The sequence below is a fragment of the Leishmania infantum genome, chromosome 36, assembly GCF_000002875.2.
Source record: "Leishmania infantum JPCM5 genome chromosome 36".
Lineage (NCBI taxonomy): Eukaryota > Euglenozoa > Kinetoplastea > Trypanosomatida > Trypanosomatidae > Leishmania > Leishmania infantum.
The window spans coordinates 2,418,320-2,439,364 of NC_009420.2; the positions used below are offsets into that span (position 1 = coordinate 2,418,320).

Consider the following 21,045-nt stretch of genomic DNA (forward strand, 5'->3'; position numbering starts at 1 on the left):
CTCCGCACTTCGTACGTAGTCGCCGCGGTATTCGGAACCGTCGGCGAGGTAGGCACCATACGGGCCGACAGAGCCGGCCACGAAAACCGGTGCAGCCTGTGGCTTCTCCTTCAGGTGCCGCTCCCGAACGCTTTGCGCAATGCGCACCGACTCTTCAATGGCCGCCACAGCAGCATCCTCGGTGAGTCCGCGGTGTTCCATTAGACTCTGTGGTGTGATCTGGTAGCTGGCTGTGATGATGCATCGTGCGCCAGCCCGCAGGTATGCCAGCGCCACGTCGCGGATTCGCTGCGGTGATTCCAGCAGGACTTTGCCGGACCAGAGAGGATCGAGAAGATCGCAGCCACGCGTCTCCAGTTCCGTCGCCAGGCCCCCATCGAGCATGACGACTTGATTTGGATCTGCCAAGTAGGCCTCCATGCCACCTACTTTCCAGTTCGCCAGGAGTCCCCAACACAAAAAATGGTGATTCTCCATGTGAGTGAAGTGAGTGCGCGCGCGTGCCGCACGAGTTCCAGCAACGACGGTGGAAACAGGGTTGCAGCCAATCCCCGTTGGATGCGGAAGATGAGAAACGAAGAGGGAAGAGCATTCCATAAAGAGCGTACCGAGGCGGAGACGCGGAAGGCAGCGCGAAGAGGAAAGATGGAGGCGGAGGGAGAGAGAGGTAAGGATGGCTCAATGCACCCAACTGCAGCCGCCATCAGCGCTTCGGAAGACGGGGGGAGGGGTCAAGGCACAAACGGCAAAAAAGGGCGCGTGTTGCCCTCACGCTCTTTGCTCCGTCTTTCTCTTTCCAAAATGGCCGCTGACGCACCCTCAGCATACCGGGGTGTGACTTCATGCAGCTGCTGGTCGCCTCGGCATCGCCCACTTCGCGTCTCAGCAGGTAAGCCAGAGAAAGCCGACGGTAGGTGGCGAGCAAGCGCCTGCTGCGGCAGTCGCCCTTTGCCCTTTCTCTCTGCTTCAGTGAACCCTTCGGGCCGCTCTGATGAGCCAAGGACGCGGTGAAAGGGTGCTTGTGCACGCTCATGCAGACACTTTGCCAGATTACGCGTGGTGGTCACCGCCTATGCTGAGGCAGCCGTCTCCTTTCTGTCTTCCCGTGCCGAAGTGTGTTTTCTATTTTCGAAGCCGTCGCGGAGCCGTGAAAGATTGCCATACATACATACACACATATATGTGTGTATTTATATATGTGCAAGGAGAGCTCACCGATACGCACGTACCTACGCTCGCACACACCACTTTTCTGGCATTCCTCCGTCGCTTGCGTCCCGCCGCTACCGCCTTTCTCGCTTCCCCTTCCAGCGGTGTGATTCAGCGCGCTCACGCGCGTTGGCAGGCCTCACCAAAACGGGCACCAGCCTTGGAAGTGGACGCACAGGTTCTCGTTGGAGGTAGCCTCCGAGATGAGCCGACTCACCTGCGCCTGAACGGAAAGCCCGTCTTCGCCGCTCGCCATCGGTGCTGCAGACGCGGCGCTGCCCAAGCTGACACTAGTCATTGGGTCCTCTTCCGACTGCCCCTTCATGGCCACGCCCACGTCATCTGCCGCGTGCGCCGAGGCGCTGGCTTGGAGCTGCCACGCGGCAAACTCGCGGCCCTCGAGTTTTTCGCGAATGCGATTGACCACTTTCTTTGCTTCGCTGGTGTGATTGACTGACATGTTGCTTAAAATGTCTGACGACCGATCGGAGACGAGGGGAGGCGGAGCAGAAGGGCTGGAGGCGATCGAGGTCTGTGGTGCGCGAAAGGAGCGACCACGCGGCGCCAACGAGCGCGACGCTGGCGTGCGAGAGGCAAAGGCGGTGCGGGACTTGTGAAAGGACTCACCAATGGCTGCGTAGGCGGCGCGCTGCGAATAGTGTCCGAGTGCCGCAGCCGCGCCGGCAGACGGAATGCTGCTGCTCGGCGCTGCCGAGGCGACGGCAGCAGATGCGGTCGCCCCGTCTTCCGACTCGTCGCGCCACCACGACACAAGCGGATCGTGTACGAAAGCCTCCAGCAGAGCTAGAATGCTGCTACCCTCCTCGCGCAGCACACCCATCACCGTGATGCAGCCGTGGCGGAAGAGTCCGTCGATGCCACCCATCTCCATGGCCTTGACCAGCATTCGAGTCAGTCGGAATGGCACCTTCTCTGGGAACGCGCTACGGTTTTGCGCCACGTCGAAGCAGTCGCCGAAGTCGATGTGCACGACGCGACCGCTGAACGAGTGGATCATCAGGTTCGACGGATGGCGGTCGCCCAGGCCCAAAATGTGGCCAACCATGGACATGGTGGCAAGCGAACAGACATAAGTGGTGCGCCGGTCCAACCACGACTCAGCGCTTGGCGCGCGCATCCACAGCGAGTTGGCGAGGTCGGCGCCCTCCGTCTGCTCCAGTGCAAACTCGAACGGTTCGACATGTTGAATCACCTGAAGCCGGTCCAGGTCGACGTTGAAGCTCAGCATCAGGTTCATCTCAATGGAGAGGTACTTGGAGTGCACACGGTAATCCTTAATGAGTTGATGCAGTGTGTCGCAGTTGTCGACCCACCCAACCAGTCCCGCATTCTCGCTGAGGGGGGTGACAGAGAATACCTGGATCATGCAGTCACGGCGCTGGATAGCCGAGTGCTTCTCCAGCAGTGTGTTCACGAAAGCTAGCAGCTGCATGACGCGCTCGTCGAGCCGCAGATCTTCGTGACCCTTGAGGAGAAACTTGTACAAGACGCCGTCCGTGCCGGTCATATAAAGGCGGCGCGGGTGCTGCTTTGAGTTCATCACCCTCAACGTGCTTTGAAAGGAAGCGATGCGCGGGTACACGCCGCCCTCGTTGTACTGCCCCGGCACCACCAGCGAAAGGTCCTTGCCGCTCTGCATCAGACGCGGACTCACGAGCTGCAGGGCAAGTGAGTTCATGCCGTTGATCTGCTCATCCATCCGCTTCACAGCCGTCTTGAAGCGGTTCCACGCATCCTCCATGTAGACATTGTTGCCGGTCGACGCGGCCTTTTCCACGTACTCACAGGCCCCACCAAGTAGCTCACCGAACTCGGCCACAAAGTGCGACTCGGCGAGGGTGTTAGGGTGCGACAGCTGCTCGAGCAGCGGCTGAAGGACAAGAAATACGTTGTGAGCGTTCTTGTCGCGCCCCCACTGAAACCACGCTCGCTCAAGCTCATCAAACCACAGCTCCGTCCAGAGCACTGCGCACCGTACGAGCTCCTGGCAGACAAGGGCGGCGTCCTTGACCATCGTGCGGCCATGATTGTGCATCTCCTTTATGCGACCGAGCAACCGCTGTGCCGCCTGCTTGCGCTCCATCTGCTCCGTCGTGTTGCTCTCTGTACCCCGCACGCTGGAGTTCAGCGTGACATTGAGGTTGTACAGGAGCGCCTGCGGGTGCGCCTTGGCGACAATGGTGAGCAGCTGAAAGACGGACTCTGACACAACGGCGTCGCGCGAGTGCAAGCGGGCGATGATTTGGGGAAGAACCTTGAGCCACACCGTCGGACTCACCTGAAGAATCTCCGCCTGCAGCGCCGCATTCTCTTGCACCTGCGGCAGCGCGGCATGAATGAACCACAAGGAGAGAAACCCTAGCATGTCTTCGAGCTCCTGCGAGCAGGACACGCTCCGCACATAGCCGTCCATGGCAGCCACGATGTGTTTAACGTGCTCATCGCGGCGAACCTCGCTCGCCGCACCGCGGGAGCGGTGTGTGACAAGGTCGTGGTTGAACCGCGCCCACGTGTGCCAAATCGTGCCGTTAGTGCTGTCGAGGCTGGTCGCTTTCTCAAGGTGGTGACGGATGTACTCACGGTAGTGCGCATCAACGTTCTGCCGCTTCTTCTTCGCCACGGTGAAAAGCCAGCTCGCCAGCTTTGCATGACACATGGCCAGGCTCGCTTGACCGCCCCCGATGTCCAGCAGAGAGGGGGCTGCCTGATCCATCTTCTTCAGGTACGTTTCAAGCAGCTCGACCGCCCTTTCGCGCTCGTTGATGTCGTAGAAGTGCTGGCAGGCGGCGAGGGCAATTGGAGGTTGCGGCAGCCGCGGCTGCTCCAGCGCGGCCGCAATGGTCTGCTTGCCCAGAAGCTCGAACAGGATGTCGCGCGATGTGCGGTCGCGACCGTGCACGCGTGACAGCGACACGAACCGCAGCCACATCTCCAGCTCCTGCGCCAGCGGGATGACAAGTGTGTGGTTCGCAAGCGTGCCGGGCCAGCCTTCGTAGGCCATGGCAGCCAGCCGCTTCTCCCAGAGCTCCTGCCAGTGGTTGAGGCCCTGCGGGTTGTCGGCAACAAATGCGAACTCCTCCAGCTCACTGAGTTGCTGGATACCAACAAACAGACCATAGGCGCGGTCGTAGCTTTCCGCCACGAGTGCCGACAGCGTCGAGTCGAGTCGTTTGCGGCAGTTTTGAATCACCGGTACGGCGTCGTGGAACTGAAGCTTGTGGGTGGCGAGCACAGCCCGGTAAAAGACAGCGGTCGTGCCAACGTAGCCTTCATCTGTCATGTAGGCTGTGATCTTCTCCATGTCGTCCCAGCACCGCAGCAGCCACGCTGCGTGGGCACCATACGGGGCCAACTCAGAGGCCTCCTTACGCGTGATGCGGGGGTAGAAGAGCTTCCACGACTCCAGCAGCCGACCGTAGTCGCCAAGGTTGTCGAGGGAGCGCATGAGGCCGACCATGTTGCTGAACTTGTTCGGCTCCGCCTGCAGGCCCTTCTCATACGCCCGCAAACTCTGAGACCACCACTGCAGCTTCTCGAGGAGCTGCGCGTCCATCATAAGCGGCAGCTCTGACGGAGGCTTGCCGGTCAGAAAAGAAAAATTGCGCTGGATGTACTTGAGCATGCCCTCTGCGCTCTCGCGCAGTCCCAGCAGGTTGCACAAGTAAATGCTCTTCTCGCACCACTGTACAAGTTTGCTCCACTCCTCAGGCGGCAGCGGGCGCACCTGACCGCGCATCACGTTGCGCTCGTACTCGTAGGTCGCCTCGTAGAACTGAATCTCGACGTAGTGCAGCGCCTTGGCGTAGAAGTTGCAGCGCTCGCTGCTCCCCATCAGCGTCTTCAAGTCGAAAAGCAGCCCGGCATACGTGCTGTGCGAGCCTTCCTTTGGGTTAAAGCGCATCTCCAGTCGCTCCATGTACTCGGACAGGTTCAGCAGCTCCTGCAGCACCTCGGACGGCACGCGGTCGCTGCGGAGCACGTTGCCGAGAAGAGCGCGAACCGCCTCCTTCGTGCGCGGCTCCATTTCCGCGTAGCATACAGCGAAGGCGGAGTGCAGCATTTGCCGCGCAAAGGGCTCGTGCAGCTGAGCTAGGGCAAAGGCGAAGCCATGCGCGTTCGACGGACTCGACCGTAGCAGCTCCACTGCCAGCTGCTTCAACCACAAGTTCCACTCTTCCTCGGTCTCCCGGTCGCGCGCGAGAAGGATGCTGCGCAGCTGCGCAAAGTTGTCCTCCAGCGCGGCCTTGCGCCGCTGAGCCAGCTGCTGAGTGTTGACGCGATACCGGGCAGCGGTCTCCTCCTCTTGCGCCTGAGCGTTCTCGGGTGCCACCACGCGGCCGCTCGTGCGCAGGGTGCTGAGCGTGAATGCCTTCACATCCTGGCCGTCCTGGCCGTAGCCGTCCAGCAGTGGGAACACCAGGGGGGTGTACTTCTCGAAGTCGCTACCGAGGTTGCGGCCGACGACGCGCACTGCGTCCAGGGTAACGGCGACGAAACTGCGCACGTCTGAGGCCGTCGTGTCTCCGCCAGCCGCTAGCTCGGCAGCAGGGCGGCGCTGAGCCGCGTCCGCGGATGCTCCTGGTTGCTGCTCAAACAGCAGTGGATGCGACTCCATCTCCTTCAGCACCCGGCATAGACAGTGCACGCAGCGCGACGCGTGAAACACAAGGCGCGGCAGTCGGCGAGCAAAGTGGCGAATGGCGTCCGCAGCTGCCGCACGGCACGCCACCGGATAAGCAGGATTACTTGCCACCTCGCAGACGCAGGGCACGACGTTGTGGAGGTGGTCGTCGAGTAAATGCCCCATCTCTATGAGGAAGGCGAACACAGGCTCGCTGGAGTGCGCGGCGTCCGCCTGAACCGTCTGGATGAGCGGAGGCAGCACCAGCGAGAGCGAAGGGCTGAACTCTTCACGGAGCGAGCGGCGCATCTCCCTCAGAAGACACAGTATCTCCACAAGGACGCCGCGCTCTGCAGCAGGAAGGAAGCCGACGCACGTGCTAATGAGCTCGTCCAGGTATGGGCGAATGTGCTGGCCGTAAAGGTACACGATATGCGTCATCACCCCGAACAGGTTCTCGCGTATCTTAGCCTGAAGAGTGATTTGCTGAACAACAGTATGGAGAATGTCGCGATACATCGGGGTAAGACACCCGCTCGCCGCCTCCTTGAGCGACAGCGTGTTTGCGATCACCTGCACCGCACAGAGGCACTGGTCATCGGATAAGCATGGCAGTTGCAGGACGCCGAGCACGTTCTTGACGACATTCTGCGCGATCGCCTCTTCCCCGCGAGAGGAGGAAAGCTGCAACGCAGCAGGTGCGGCCGCGCCACTGCTGCTCAGACCTCCATCCCGCAAGTGACGCGTGATCTCCTTGGCACGAACAGGATCGACGGCGCCAATAATTCCCATCAGCTTCAACACATCCAGTCTCACCGGCCACGTTTCTTTGAAGCCGCCGTGGAGAGCGGAGAGAAGGACGCGCAGCAGCTCGGGATTTGTCTCGTACACGTCGACGTCCTTTGTGGTGCGGATGATATCGCCCAAGGCGCGAATTGCCTCGATCTTTTTCTGGATGCTGGACGAGTCGAGGATGTGCCGAATGACGCACGGTCGAATGGCGGCCACCACAGCCACGTCGTCGTCCTCCGCGTACCGCGCGAGCCTCCCGACAAGCGACAGGAGCGCCGTGATCACCGGAACAGGCTTGTTCTCCTCCTGCAGCCGCGTTACGCAGTCTTGCAAAAGAGACGAGATGTACGGGCGTGCCATCGCAGGCGCGGACTCCACCACCGCACTCAGCACCACCGCAGCCTGCTCCTGCCGCTTCGGTTCGTGGAAGAGCTGAATGTCCATAATGCACTGCACCATCACGCAACGCAGCATAGGAAGGATGCATGAGGGGTTGCGACTGGAAAGGCGGCCTAGGAGACGAACGGCTGCGATGCGGTTCTGGTGGTGGTCGTGCAGGGCGGGGAACAGCGCCGTGCAGATGTCCTGCAGAGCCAGTGAGTAGTCAAACTCCGTGCTCAGGTGCTCCAGCGTGTGCAGGCGGATATCGCTCTCGGTGTCCGCAACAGCCGCGCTCACCAGTTTCCGGATGACGGTGTTCACCAGGCCCAAGTGTTCCCGACCGCGGTGAATCACGACACCAACGGCTGTGCGCTCGCACGGCGACTGAGAGCAGCCGGAGAGGGCCAGCTTGAAGCACAGATCGATCGCGCTCCGGCGCACCTCCTCGTGTGGGTCTGACACATATCGAATAACGGCGTCGCACAAGAACTGCAAAGTCGAGTATCCCGTGAAGTCAAGGCTCCCGAGCGAGTTGAGGCTGCGTACAATAGCACTGTGGTCCGTCTCGCTGGACGCGCTGGTGTGTCGGGGCCGGTTACGCATGCGTAGCAGCTGTTCCTTTGTTGCCTCTAGAACCTTCGACAAGCACGTCGACCGCAGCTCTGGGAAGGCCGTGCAGATCTTCGCCACGTCGCGCGCAAAGTGCTCCGTCACCGACCCAGCGAAGAGGGGCCCAAGCAGGGGCCGTAGGAAGGGGCGTACCGCGTTCGGCTCTACGCTAGAGAGCGTGGCGAAGCATGTCACGGCCTCAGGGCAGCGGTCACGGAGAGGTTGCGGTGTCAGCGATGCCTCGATGTACTTCATCATAAAGTCCAGGAACGGTACGACAAGGCTGGGCAACACCGTGAAAAGCCGCGCGAGCACCTGAAACACCATTGCCCGCTCATCCTTGCCCTCCGTGCCGACAAACACCGCCGCCGCCAGCGCGCGCACGTGCTTCACCGAAATCTCTTTAAAGGTAGTGCTGTCGTACTGAGCCAGCAGCGGTAGTGCGTTGAGCACCTCGGCGCGCACGTCGCTGTTGTGCGAGGTGCTCACCAGGTTGTCGTTGATAAACGTCCAGAACTGCAGAATGTGCTTTCGCCCTTGGTTGGAGAAGCCGACTGCTCGCCCTTCGGCCTCACGCGATGCCGTCGCGGAGAGCACGGCATTGAAGGCCAGCAGGCAGCCATGCAGGACGACGTCGCTGCCGTACATGACGCTCCGCTCCGCGTCTTCGAGAAATGTGTTCTGCCAGCGGCTGTAGAATTTTGGGTCGGTGGAACGATAGGAAATGGTCAACGTGTAAAAGAGCGCATCGCCTCCGCTCACGCGCACAAGCTTGTTGGAGTCGAGGATGGCGCGGCGCAGGCACTCAAGAATGTTGTGCACGTGTGGCGCAATCGTCGATGGCACGCGGCGCACCAGCTGTTGAATGAAGATGCACCCCGACAGCTTCGTTGCCTTGGGGAACCGATCGTCATCCGTGAGGACAGCATTCTCGCCCTGCCGCGAAGAGTCCACCAAGGGGGACATGGCCGATCGAACCGTCGCTTCGCTGTCGACGCCGCGATGGCTCACGTCTTCGCGCAAGAATATCTCATCGTGCCCTCCGCGCATCAGCAGTGCTAACGAAAACTGTAAGCAGTTGATGATGATGCCCTCGACTACGCTGCTGCCATTGTTGAGTAGCAAACCCCACACCTCTCCCCCCTCCACGGCGGTATTGTAGTCCGCCGTCTCCAGTACGCAGCGCACCAGCAGCTCCGAAAAGAGCTTCGTCATCTCATTCAGCTCCACGTACTCCACTGGCAGCAGCGCCCGTAGCACCTGCACGCCCGCCATGTGCGTCTGCGGCTGCTCAAACAGGTGTCGTAGCTGCGCATTCAGCCAGTTGGGGAATGTGCGTGCATTGGCCGTATAGGACTTGATGGAGTTGCGGTGAAACAAAGCGTCCTTCTCCTCCTCGATCACGTACTCTAGCTTGAGGATGATGGAGGGGAGCGTCTGCGGCGTGGCCGACTCCAGCTCTTGAAAGATGGGACGCAGCTGACCAATCAGCGGGTGTCGATTGCTGCTCGTGCCGCCGCTGCCATTGCTACTGCCTACGCCACCTTTAGACTCCATTCCGCTACACCGCTCGTTTATCGTTCTCCCACCTATGACTAGCGCACTTGTGAGTCAGCAAAGAGGGTTTCTCTTCAGAGTCGGCAAGACACGAAAGGGCCACGGAGCAGCGCCCCGGCAGTGAAACAGTAGCGCAGAATTGGTATTGCCGATGGAAGCGCCGCCGCCGTGAAGATAACCGCTCCCACGCACGTTGATCAGTCCTTCAAGTCAACGCGGTGCGCCTTATGAAGCCGACTTCAAATTGGGGTAAGCGCCACGAGCCACCACCGCTACCACCGAATAAAAAAAAAATACAAGAGATGCAAATGCGAGACACGCACCCACACACCAAAAACGGCTAAAGCGGAGAGAGAAGGACGCACCGGTGCGATCACGGCAGTCGGAATCAGACGTTAAGGCGCGCGTGTGCACACAAGTGTGTGTGTGTGTGTGTGTGTGTGTGTGTGTGTGTGTGTGCGTGTGTGTGTGTGCGTGTGTGTGTGTGCGTGCGTCTGAAGGGGCGTGTGGAGGGGGTAAGAGCAGAGAGGAAGGCGCGCTTTGAGAGGTCGGGTGGGAGCCGTGCTCTATCCTCGACTGGGCACAAAGATGCCGCTGCGCCACGCCGCACCAAAGACAGACAGAGATGCGAAGGGCCGTAAGAGACAGAAAGGCGAGAGCGTGGAGGAGATGCGCGCAGGTGCGCAAAGATCGCCGCAACCGCCACGTCGACATGAACAGCAAAACAAGGGCTGCGGGGGCTACGATCCGAAACGCCGGCGCCCCAACTCTGTATGCGGACACATATATGAGAGTGTGGCCATCGACGGGTGTGGGATCGGGAGCGCAACGGCGAAAGGCGAAACGCAGCATTCTCTTCTCGTCTGTCCACCACTCAACTCCGCGCGGACCGCGTCAAGAATCTTCGCCAGCGCGGATATTTGATCGCCCTCTTTTTCGCTCGGGTTGGCCTGCTCTCTCTCCAGAAACGCACGAGATACGTCGAGTGCGAAGGGGGAGTGCGGGCCTTTAGTGAACGCCGACTGCACAAGTGGTTTGGAGAACAACGCCGCGTAGAATCTGCGATGCTTCTGCTGAGCTGCGGAAGCAAGAAAAAAAATAGGCAGGAAAGAATAGAGCAGATAACCAAAACAACTACATGCCGAAAGGAACGCAAAGGCAACCCCGCAAAGGGCAGAAGCACGTCTAGAACGAGGTCGGCAGTGGAGCGCGGTGGGCTTCTCGTGCACACCTCAAGAGACGACAAGCAGCGTGAGAAGGAAACGCACAACAAAACTGACGCTATTGAAAGCGGCTCTCGAGAAGCTTTCCTGCGCGTCGCAGGAGCATCGCCCTCCCCCCCCCCCCCCCCGAGATGCTCATCAAAGAGCCGGGATTGAAGGATTGAGGCAGTCCTGCGACGCCCTTTCCAATCCCCAAAGGCGACCTTTGAACGCAGGCATGCACCCAGGCTATCCATGACCACCACACGCTACATGTGCGAGCAATGCGACAAGGCGACCGCCACCTCAGTACGAGCGAGCAGGCCAGCGTATTACCGATGCACCAACACAAGTCACCGCAGCATTCGGCAGCCCCCTCCCCCCCCCCCCTGCGTCGTTCGAACTGCCCACGGTGGGCGCGCTCGAGATGGCGCTCCGTGAGGTTCCCTGCGGCGCCTCCCCGGCGCTCGACGACGTTCGCTGGGACAGTGTCGAGGCCCCTCTCCCCACCCCCCGATGCACGGCAAGAGAGCGCTGCTGAGCATCTGCAGCCAGAGCGTCACCACCGTCCGTGTCGCTGCTACACGGAGAGGGGAGGCGCGTTGTGCCCCTCCTGAAGCCGCACAGACCCGATGGCGATCCCGCGTCCTACCGCCCCGCCCCGTGGCGCTGGCCAGAGACCCGCGCAAGTTACTTGACCAAGTGGTCGCGGCCACTGCGCGCCCATCTGCAAGGCAGGCTCCAACCAGCGCAGTTTGGATTACGCCCGTACAGCTCCGCCACAGACCCCCTGCACATGCTCGTCCACAAAGTAGTGCAGCTCCAGTCGGGGCACCAAGAGAGGAGCAGTGCTTGCGAGCTGCGCCCGCGAGTGCGACTCGGTAGATCGCGGCGCTCGCATCACGGCGCTGAGGAAGCCCGATGCAGGCCCGTGCCATACTCGCCGGATCACGCCTTTCTCAGACGATCATCACGTCTGCGCTGCCCTTCACTGGGAGCTGGGGAACACCGAGGATGGGCCGCTTTACACGCGGAGTCGCACAAGGGTCTGTCCCATGGCCTCTTCCTTTATCATCATTGTAGTCGCCCCACTGCGGGTGTGGCTCAGCAAGACACCCGGACTGCGCCACGCCTCCTTTGCTAATGACCTCGCACTCCTCACACCCTCCGCAGTCAAGACGGCCATGCGAGCCACACCGCGGCCCGCCCCTTAGCAGGGCGGAGCCCTGAACACTGGAGCACTTCATGGTGCTGAGTGCCCCCTCCCCGAAACCAACTACACGCGCTTCGGTGCGCGATGCCGCAACCAGCTGAAACTCCTTGCTGCACGCACGCCCTTGGAAGAGGATCGCCACCCTCGCCGAGGAGGCGTGGGCCTTCCGCCACTGCGCGGCATGGACCGACACGTCGCACAAGCTACCACAACAACCGTGGCGCAGCTTGCGAAGCGTAGGGCAGTGTGCTCGCATGAGTGTGGTCCATCAAAGAATCTCCTCCGCACTCGCTGCACGGCACTGGTCGAATCAGAGCTACGGCACGGTGCCACCGCGTGGTGGGAGAGTGCCGGCAACAAACTGCGGGAAGGCCCTTGAGCGCCGTCACGCCAACGCAGACGCTGCCACCGTGGGTATCCTCAAAATACGCAGACGGCAGGGCCCTACTCGAAGAGGCCCGTCTACTGCCCCTCGACCCCACCGCGCTGCTGCGCCGCGCCCGCGGGTATCTCCCCGCACTCACACGAGAAGACCGCCTTGCGCACTTGGCGCGGGATGCGTGCACGCCGGATCACGGTCTTGTCACGGCCCTTCGGCGGTCCTCATACGGGTATATGCAGGCATCGACCCCTTCAGAGCTCCGCGCGCACACCACTCCCCCGCGTGCAGCAGTCGCGTGCACCTCTCTGTATCCCTTGCTGGCGGGCTGCGGGCAGACTCTCCAGACGAGGGAGAGCGAGCAGCGTGCACGAAGCGAGTCCCCCGTCTTGCCAGGCTCCCTTACCCACCTGTGGGCAGATGATGCGGCACAGACAGAATCAAATCAGGAGCGGCCGCGATGCTCTATAACCATAATACACCCGCAGGTACAGCGACAAGAGACTGCGGCCGCCTTGCTTGCAGCTGTCGCGCTGAGTGCGTAGCAGCTGAACTGGGACTCGACCTGTTGCAGAGACAGCCCAATAAACCAAGACATGGAAGAGTATGTGTGGTTGCTTGCCACGCACTCAGCCTCTCTCATGGCGCTCAGCACGGAACCCCACCGCGGCGGGGGCGGGGGGTGGCATATGGCGACACATTTGAGCACCCATGCTGGCACTGCTGGTCCGTCGCGTGCGCCTCTCGTTTACGTCCGTCTTCGGCCCTTGCGAAGTGGAACGCAAGGGCGAATCCGGCAGGCTTGCCGAATTGGCAATGCCAGAGGAGCCGCCGCCAACTGCATGCATCACGGACCTGGTCGCCGGTCTCAGACGCCACGCCGACATGCCGCGAAACCCCGCTACACGATGTGACACGCGACGACAAGTGCTCCTTGGCGGCAGCCGTCCCACACCAGAAGAGCCAGGATGGCGAGCTCACACGGCGGCAGAAGATGGCCCTCGCCCAGCCCCGCAGAGGCACCTCTCCGCACCTGGGATTCCTGCAATGGCAGGTGGCCGGCGGTGGCAGCACGGCGTGCAGACAGTGTGATGCCGGCTACGCCGCTAGAACTGTAGCACCTCCGCCCCTCCACCCCCCCCAAACACCCCACCCCTCACCTGCCGTTTGCTATGAGGGCGTCCGACCGGGCGTTGCGCCGGGTGTGCTACGCGCGATTTGACGACAGCTCGAGGCTCAGAGCACACCTCATTTCACGCCATGGTCTTGCACGCAGCGACCAGAGTACGCACATCTCCCTCGCACCGCATGTGGCTCCTCCGTCGGGTGTCCATCGCTGCACCCCTATGCCCCTCTACAGGCTGGCACGCTATGGGCCCTTTTGTGCGCTGGCACACGTCTCTGCGCGGGCCCCTTCCGCTTGACACGCCCGCGCCTGTCAGAGGCGTGCGGACTCAGGAGAGGGTGGAATGCCCCTGCTGCCACAGACTCATGGCGGCGTCCCACCTGTCGCGGCGCATGCGGGCAAGCCATGCAGACACGCCTCCCCCACCCCCCTCGGCGGCATCCACGGACGTGGGGGGTGAAGACAGCGAGCCTGCCAGACAGCACTGCTGTCCTGCAACGGACCCCGAGGCCCACTGGTGCGGGCACTGTGCGCACGCGCATGCCGAGCACCGCTGGCATGTGGTGTGCCGCATCCAACCGAGGCACGCGGCCGCCAGGAGGGCGCGAGTGATGAGCGAGAAAGGCGCGAAGGCATCCACACCGATGAACACCACGGTGCACGTGCGCGCGCTGTGCGGCACCTCCTTCATCCGACCAGGTGGGCTGATGAGGCGCACATGCCGGCAGCATCACGAGAGCACCCTCGAGTCCTGCAGGCGCCGGGGTGGAGAGCGGCCGCACCACATTGCGGAATGCCACGGCTCGAGGCCCCTCAGGGCGAGGCATGGCATACAGGCAGGGTGTGCAGGGTCTCAGAGGGAGCCTGGCCTGAGGCTGGCCAACCTCCTCCCTGAGCTCACCCGGCACGCGCCCGGAACACCACCCCGCTGCTCCACGCACGACAGATGCCCACCGCCACCACCCTCGAGCCGGACTGCGCACGCGGCCCACGTGGGTCAATGCGCGCAGTGGGCCCGGGCCCGTCTGGCGCCGATCACGCAGCACGTACGTGAAAGAAGGGACGAGGACGGGCACGAAGTGCCCGCAAGGTGCATGGCCCGACTCGGCAGCAGGGACGGCTCGCCCTACACAACGAGGATGCAGCCGTGGCGCAGCAGAAGGCAGGTGAACTGTAGTCGTGTACCCGTGTACATCTTTGTGGGCGGGTTCGTGGTGGAATGGGCATACGGTGAGAATACAGCGGCGAGAAATGGAGAGCGCTTGACGCATGAAAGGACTTCGGAGGCTTCAGCTCTGCTCAGTGTCTGTGCTGCTCTGTCTCTCCTCCCTCTTTCTCACTCTGTGCTCGTTGCAGGCATTGTGTTCGTATAGCTACTCTGTTTTCTACTTTAAAGGGCGGAGGGAGTTATGCCGCGTTGCCTATGAGGAGCGGCCGAATGCCAGCGCACCGACAGGCGTGAGAGGCAAGGGAGGAAAAAGCTAAGCAAGGTAGCAGCGCATGTGCTGGAGAACCGTGAGCTGTGGGGTAGACGGGTGGCGCACATGTATCGGAGAATGGGCACTAAGAACTCAACTCCAAATCAGCTGCAGTCGTCCACCTGTCCACTATCGCGCTCGCAAAGACACAAACGCAGTCGAGAGACGCATCCTAGATCTTGGTGAGCTTGAATACCTTAACCTGCACTAGGGAGAAGATAAGACTTCTGCAGAAGATGAGGGAAAAGCTCTCACCGAGCATGTGTTCAAAGAGGCGCCAGCGCGCAAGCCCTTACACACCATGAGAGAGGGGAGAGGGTCAGGAAGGGGGACAGGGGGAGGAGAAGGAAGCGTGGCCATAGGGAGGAAAGGCGAAAGGCCAAGTCACAGGTGGAGCGAGTAATGGGCAGCAGCACGTACGGAAGTTTGCCAAAAAGTCCACGTCAGGATATAGCAATACATCAAGCGTGGCAAAGGCAACTCCTTGGCAGGGAGCGCTACGCACGTTTATGTGTAGGTGTGTACATGCGTGAGGGGTTGCGCCGGCGCGCTCACGGATGGTGGGGGTGTGACGCACACGGCGATAGAGCGCATGAGGGAGGGGGAGGCGCAGCGAGCAAAGCCATTAACGCCACCCACGCACATTTGTGGATACACCGGATGCAAGAAGGAGCAGACAAGAGGCTGCCACGCAGACACGGACAAAAAAGTCGAGGAGGGTATGAAGATGAGGCGTTCGACATGTGTGATCAAGAGAATCACATGAATATCGTGGAGTTGACCTATAGAAACAGGACGGGCGCAACGAAGCTCCATGTACCTCGGTGGCTGTTCTCTCCTCTGCGGTAGACGTGACGCAGCGGTGCTGCATGGGAGGAGGAGGGGACGATTACGCTGAGAGGGAGCTTCACGTCGTCACCACGTCCCCCTTTTTCCACTGTGCGATATGGCAGCCAGGCGCGATGAGCTGCAGTGCTCGGCAGTAGCCAGCAGCTGCACTTCCGCCGGAATGATTGAGCTATCCCTTACCAGCTGCCTTTTCTTTTTGTGGGAGTGGTGCGCAACACTGAAGGTGGGTTCTCGTCGAAGAACGTATAAAGTGTTTATCATTCAACGCACGGGGGCTCCTCTACTCTACATTCCTCAGGAGATGGGGAGAGCGAAGATGGTTTTCCTCGACGCCGCCCCTCCCTCCCTCACCCGCCATCACCGACTCTCGGCGAACATCACAGGAAGGCAACAGAGCAAGGGCATATCAGCGCATTCGCAAGAAAAAAGAAAACAAGTGTTTTGCAAAAAGAGCTTCAAGACTCGAATCCGGTACCCAAACACGTACCGATGTCGCTCAGGGGGAAAGAGACAGAGACGGACACGGAGACGCCGACGACACTGGCACCAAGGCACACGCACACGCACGCGCGCTGTGCAGAAGCGTTCGAAAGGCTTCGTTAGAGGCAGCATAGGAGAAACGAGGATGACGACCTGCACAAGCGCTGCACGCAAGGTTGAAGAGACAAAAAGGCGATAAGAGCAGCACAAAGTCAGAGCCAGCGAAAAAGGAGCACACGCCACGCCAATGTGTCCATTCTCTGCCACACAACATGAGCTAAGCTCTACTCTGCCCGGTCTGCCACAGTGGCCCATCTTGCGGTGCAAAGCAGCCGTAGACACTCGTTACACCAAATGCGCCGACTCAGTCGTCTGAGCACGGCCCCTGCCCCGTACCATGCCCACCCACCCGCCCGCCTCGCAGGTCGCCTCACAGCCGCGCCCCTCATGCCGCTCGCTACTGGGCGCGCCCCTATCGGGGTGGCTCAGGCTCCCCCACCGGTAGGCAGCCTGAGGGCCGGGTGTGTGTGGGATACGTTCCAGTCAGGTCGGCACTCGTGCCCATCGTATGGATGGTGCAAGCATGCTCACGCTGTCGCAGGTCGCTCAGACGCATCGCGCCATCCAGGACCTGACCGCCGGCATCGGCAGTGATGCATCGCTCTGACCTCCCTGCGTCGCGGGTGCTTGGCCCTGTCAGCGCCAGAAGTGGCTCGGCATTCGGCAGGGGTAGGGAGGGGCTGCTTGAACTCCCCACACGGAGTGTGTGTGTGTGTGGGAGGGAGGGGGGCATGCATTGGACCCTGGACACCACGCACTGGCGTTTCACTCCTCTTCACGCACCAAGCAGACGGAAGAAATGCAAGGGTAGAATCAAGAGTGCGTGCAGTGATTTGCCTTCCATCGCCCAAGCCCCTTGTTTTTGCTGCCCTTGCGCTCCGCAGCCTTTGGTGTGCGCCCTGTAGATAAGGCCTGTACACGCTTTGCTACGGTTGCCCCTGTCCCCCTCCCCATCCGAGAGACGCGCTCCGTCTTTTCCCTCCCCCGCTTGCGAGCTCGCGTCTCCTTCGCGCATCATTCATGTCCGCCCACCTCGGCCAGGGCGGTGCCCGCCACAAGGCAAAGGGCAACGGCACAGTGCACGCGCGTACACATGAGCATGGGTCCCGGAAGGGGAAAGCAACCAAAAATAAAAAAGGTATATTCTGAAAGATGAATGGAGACGCACATGAATGAGTAAGTCGGTGCGCGCGAGAGAAAGAGAGGGAGGAGGAGGGATGTTTTCTTATTGTTGCTTAGGTGCAAAACACACATTTACAAAATCTCCGCCACGACCCCGAAAAAAAAAAAGAACGTCCAGCATAGGAAAAGAAAATTATGCATTACAAGACGCACAAGGACGCACAGACAGAGAGGAACAAAGAGAAGTCGCCAGTCGCACAACGAGCATACAGACACCCAAGCACCGAAGAAAAAAGGACGAAAAGAAACACCTGAGAATCAATAGAGTGGGCCCCAGAAATGCGCCCACGCACGAACGCATGCGGGAGCTTGATGAAGCCGCGGCAAAGAACCCCTTTTCTGCAGGCCTTCTCATATATATATATAAACCCTTCATGTATTCACTAGAGGAACAGAGAAACGCACCCCAAAAGCAAAGGAGCGCAGGAGGCAGTTATCCCCCGCACGCCGAGACTGTCCACGCTTGGATTGCTCCTCCGCTGGCACCTCACTTTTCGGCGTGCACATGATAAACAACACTGATGAAAAACGGCGCACGTCGCTTCACGCATGTGAACTACACGTTTTTCCGGTCTCTTATCAGCATTTCACTTTCCCCATGAGCCTCCTCTTTCGTTCCACTTTCCGTGCGTCGTGTCCATCGCTCCAGCGCCCACCCACTACCTCTTCCTGAAACCCTGCCCGTCCCGTCCCCCCTCGAGAAACTCTCCTGCCATCCCACACGCCCCTCCCTTCTCCTCCTTTTTTCTCGCTGAATCACATGCGCACCGATAGTTGTGGGGCACCGAATCAAAGAGAGAAGATCATTAAGAATAATATGGAAAGACTCGGCGGACAACGTTTACTTAAAAAGAAGAACGAAGGGAGCATAGCAACACGGTAAATCGGCAAAATATGCCACCACAAGCGCAAACATCAGCCAACACAAGCACACGCGTAACTGATCAAGACACGAGCTGCCCCCCCGCCCTCCCTCTTTCCTCATCCTTTCAATCAGCGCGGTATGATTGTATCGTCCCTTTTTTTTTTCATCGTGTCGCCTGTGAAAAAAAAAGGGTGCGGTTGGTAAGACGATGCAGCGGAGAGAGGGGAGAGAGGGTAGGTAGAAGGGGGTAGGTCCGTGTCGGACGAAGGTGACGTGTTGCTTTCTCCTTCTGTTCCCTCGTTCTATTCTTTGGGGACTCAGATGGTGCCCATTCGCCCGCCCACAACGACTTCTCTGCTTGTTGGATTCCTTCTTCCCCCTCGAGCACGCTCGTGTTCAAGAGCCCTGAGCTGCTGCATCCGTCTCCTGATGCCTGCCGCATTGGCCACCACGCGTTAGTTTTCTTTTTCTTTCCACTGACAGCGATGCATGGCCATCTTCTGCCCGCGCCTCCGGTGTCAGAGATCATAGCTGCGTCATCCATGGCTGGCAGTGCGTCGTCGTGACGGCACGCGGAGCAAGAGCATCCGTGTATCGCACCTGTGCCACCTCCCCTTGTGTAGGGCTGAGGAACATACAAAGGAGGAGAGACGTGAGAGGAGGCGCGCTGGCGTTCAGCGAGGCTGAGGGGAGCACGCGCACAAATAATACTAGCCTTACACATTTGGAGGATATAGGAAAAAGGAGGCGCAAGCTCACACTCTGGCGGGCCTTGGGCGCAGATGCGTGAAGATGGGCGGGCACACACACAAACACATGCAGACTATCTATTGATTGCGTCGCCGGGAGGACACGCGCTCACGCCAGCCCACAAGCAGTTGCTCGCTTATACACGCGCACGGACGCGATGCGCATGCGTTCGAGATGCGGCGGGGGCAAGGGAGAGGGCCAAACGAATTCATTGCTTCGACCAAGCGAGGGTAGAGAGAAAAAGAGGGCGGAGAGACCGAGAAAGGCGATGAGAGAGGTCGCCCAACCTATCATGAGCCTTGAGTTAGGGCGGTGGGTGAAAAAAGGGGAAGGGGCGAAGCGGCAGTGTTGAATGGCGAACCATCTTCCATGGCACCGCATGGAGTGGATAGACACAACAAAAAGAGAGGGAAGAAAATGATCATGAGAGGAGAAATGTGCGTGGATCGGAGGGGAGGGAGGGGAGGCGGATACCGACAGAAACACATGCACGCACACTTTCTCACGAAAACGGGCAAGAGGAGATGTGAAAGGCTCGCTGAGTACATTGTGTCACCGGGAGATGCTGCCGGGCCGCGCACCACTTCCTCGGCACCGTGAGATGGCATGTCGGTGCCCCTTGCTGACAGCTCTGCCGACCATTCCCGTTCGAAACAAGCAAGAAGAGCGGAAACACAAACCAAGAAAAAAAAAACTGAAACATCTTGTCGGGTAGAGTACAAGCATAGGGATAAATAAGAGAGAGCAGCGCTGCGTCTGCATGTAGTTGCCTCTTCTCCTTTTCTCCACCTTTCTTGGTCAGCACGATTGCTTGTGAACGAAGGTGTGTGCATGTGTGCGTGTGTACGATGGTATGGCCGGAAAAGTACGTGGAATAGTCGTCCTTTTACGGCTCTCTGTGCAGTGGAGGTGGAAAGCGGATACGCGCAATCATCACCCATCTTCGCCGCTACCGCTGGCGACCTCGCTACCGTCCCCCTGGCTGCCCAGCACGCACACGGCGCGCTTCAGCGCGTCCTTGTTCGGGCACGGTATCGGGGTCTCGGCTGTCATCACAGGAGGCGGCGACACAACGTACCGCGTGTCCCTCCACACAAGCCACATGCCAACGATGCCAGACACGAAGCCGCACAAGAACTCGACCGTCTTGATTGGGTGGTAGCTCGGTATCCACTTGAAGTACACGTACATGTCGCACAGAGACCGCACAATCAGCGCGTTCGACACCCTCATTTCCAGGCCTGCGTGCAAGCGCTGCTTTGGCGTAGAGGCGTCACGCAGCGCCCGCTGCAGCGCAGAGCGACGAGTGAGCTCCATCAGCACACAGCATGTCAGAGACAAGGACTTGAAGAAGCGGTAGGAGAATGAAAATGCCTCTCGACTCCAACTGTGAAATACAACCTTCTGCAGGTAGTTGAGGTCACCGCTCAGCTGCTCTGGCACCCGCAAGAAGAAGGAGAGACAAGTGAAAAGCCAGTGCCAGAACTCCATCTCTTCTCTCATGGCGAACATCTTCAGTCCTTGACTGAGCGTCATTGCCGGACGGCCGAAGTTGCACAGCATGCGGCACTCAATGATGCTGTCGGCTAGCTGAAAGTATTTTCTCCTGTCCCGTCCGTCAGTGCTGTAAATCATGCACAGACGCACAATGTTGAGCACTGACTTCAACATCATGTCCACGCCTACCCCCTTCTTCTGGTAGTCGCCAAGGGCGACGAGGAAAGGGGCGAGCGTGACAGAGCTGTCATTGGCGATAGACGACTTGCTCATCCGCGCTAGACGAAGAAGAAGAGAGAGCCACAAAGGCAAACGAAAATGAAAGATGACGGCAACGCCCACGCCCGTTGCGGGTAAACAAAAAGAAGACGGCAGAGACACAAGAAGCGATGCAAGAGATGAGTAGCAGCACCAGACCGGGATAACGAGTCAGCCTGCCTCGATGGCTGAGCAAACGAGCAGGGAAAAAAAACAGTGTTGTGGTGGCCCGTTTCGATATGTTTAGCACCGCTCCGTCCTTTGCTCGGTTGTTTCCCTCTGCAATCGCCGAGCAAACCCCAAAAGACAACAACAATGGTTGCACGCAGCAACAAATTACGCACGCACACACACGTTGCTAGATGCGAGGGATGGGTAGATGATTGAATGCGCTGATATGTGCGCGGTCGCCGCGGAAGAAGCGGAGAGACGTTTTTGCGGCTGGCTTTAACCGGTGATGCACGCTGTTCTTTTTTTCGTTCTCCTTTTCGTGTGTGTGTGTGTGTCAACGTGACG

General features: G+C 59.8%; 3 protein-coding genes across 3 annotated transcripts; all 3 read right to left on the reverse strand.

The window, feature by feature from the left end:
• Positions 1 to 597, reverse strand: LINJ_36_6570 (putative homocysteine S-methyltransferase; the record flags this gene model as incomplete). Its single annotated transcript, XM_001469969.2, has 1 exon — positions 1 to 597. A coding segment is annotated over one exon (597 nt), but the record flags the coding sequence as incomplete, so codon positions are not given.
• A 751-nt stretch (positions 598 to 1,348) lies between these two features.
• Positions 1,349 to 9,190, reverse strand: TOR1 (putative target of rapamycin (TOR) kinase 1; the record flags this gene model as incomplete). Its single annotated transcript, XM_001469968.1, has 1 exon — positions 1,349 to 9,190. The coding sequence occupies one exon, from the start codon at positions 9,188 to 9,190 to the stop codon at positions 1,349 to 1,351; it is 7,842 nt and encodes a 2,613-aa protein (XP_001470005.1).
• A 10,517-nt stretch (positions 9,191 to 19,707) lies between these two features.
• Positions 19,708 to 20,544, reverse strand: LINJ_36_6590 (conserved hypothetical protein; the record flags this gene model as incomplete). The annotated part of the gene is made up of 1 exon (XM_001469319.1): positions 19,708 to 20,544. The coding sequence occupies one exon, from the start codon at positions 20,542 to 20,544 to the stop codon at positions 19,708 to 19,710; it is 837 nt and encodes a 278-aa protein (XP_001469356.1).
• Between the last annotated feature and the right edge of the window lie 501 nt (positions 20,545 to 21,045).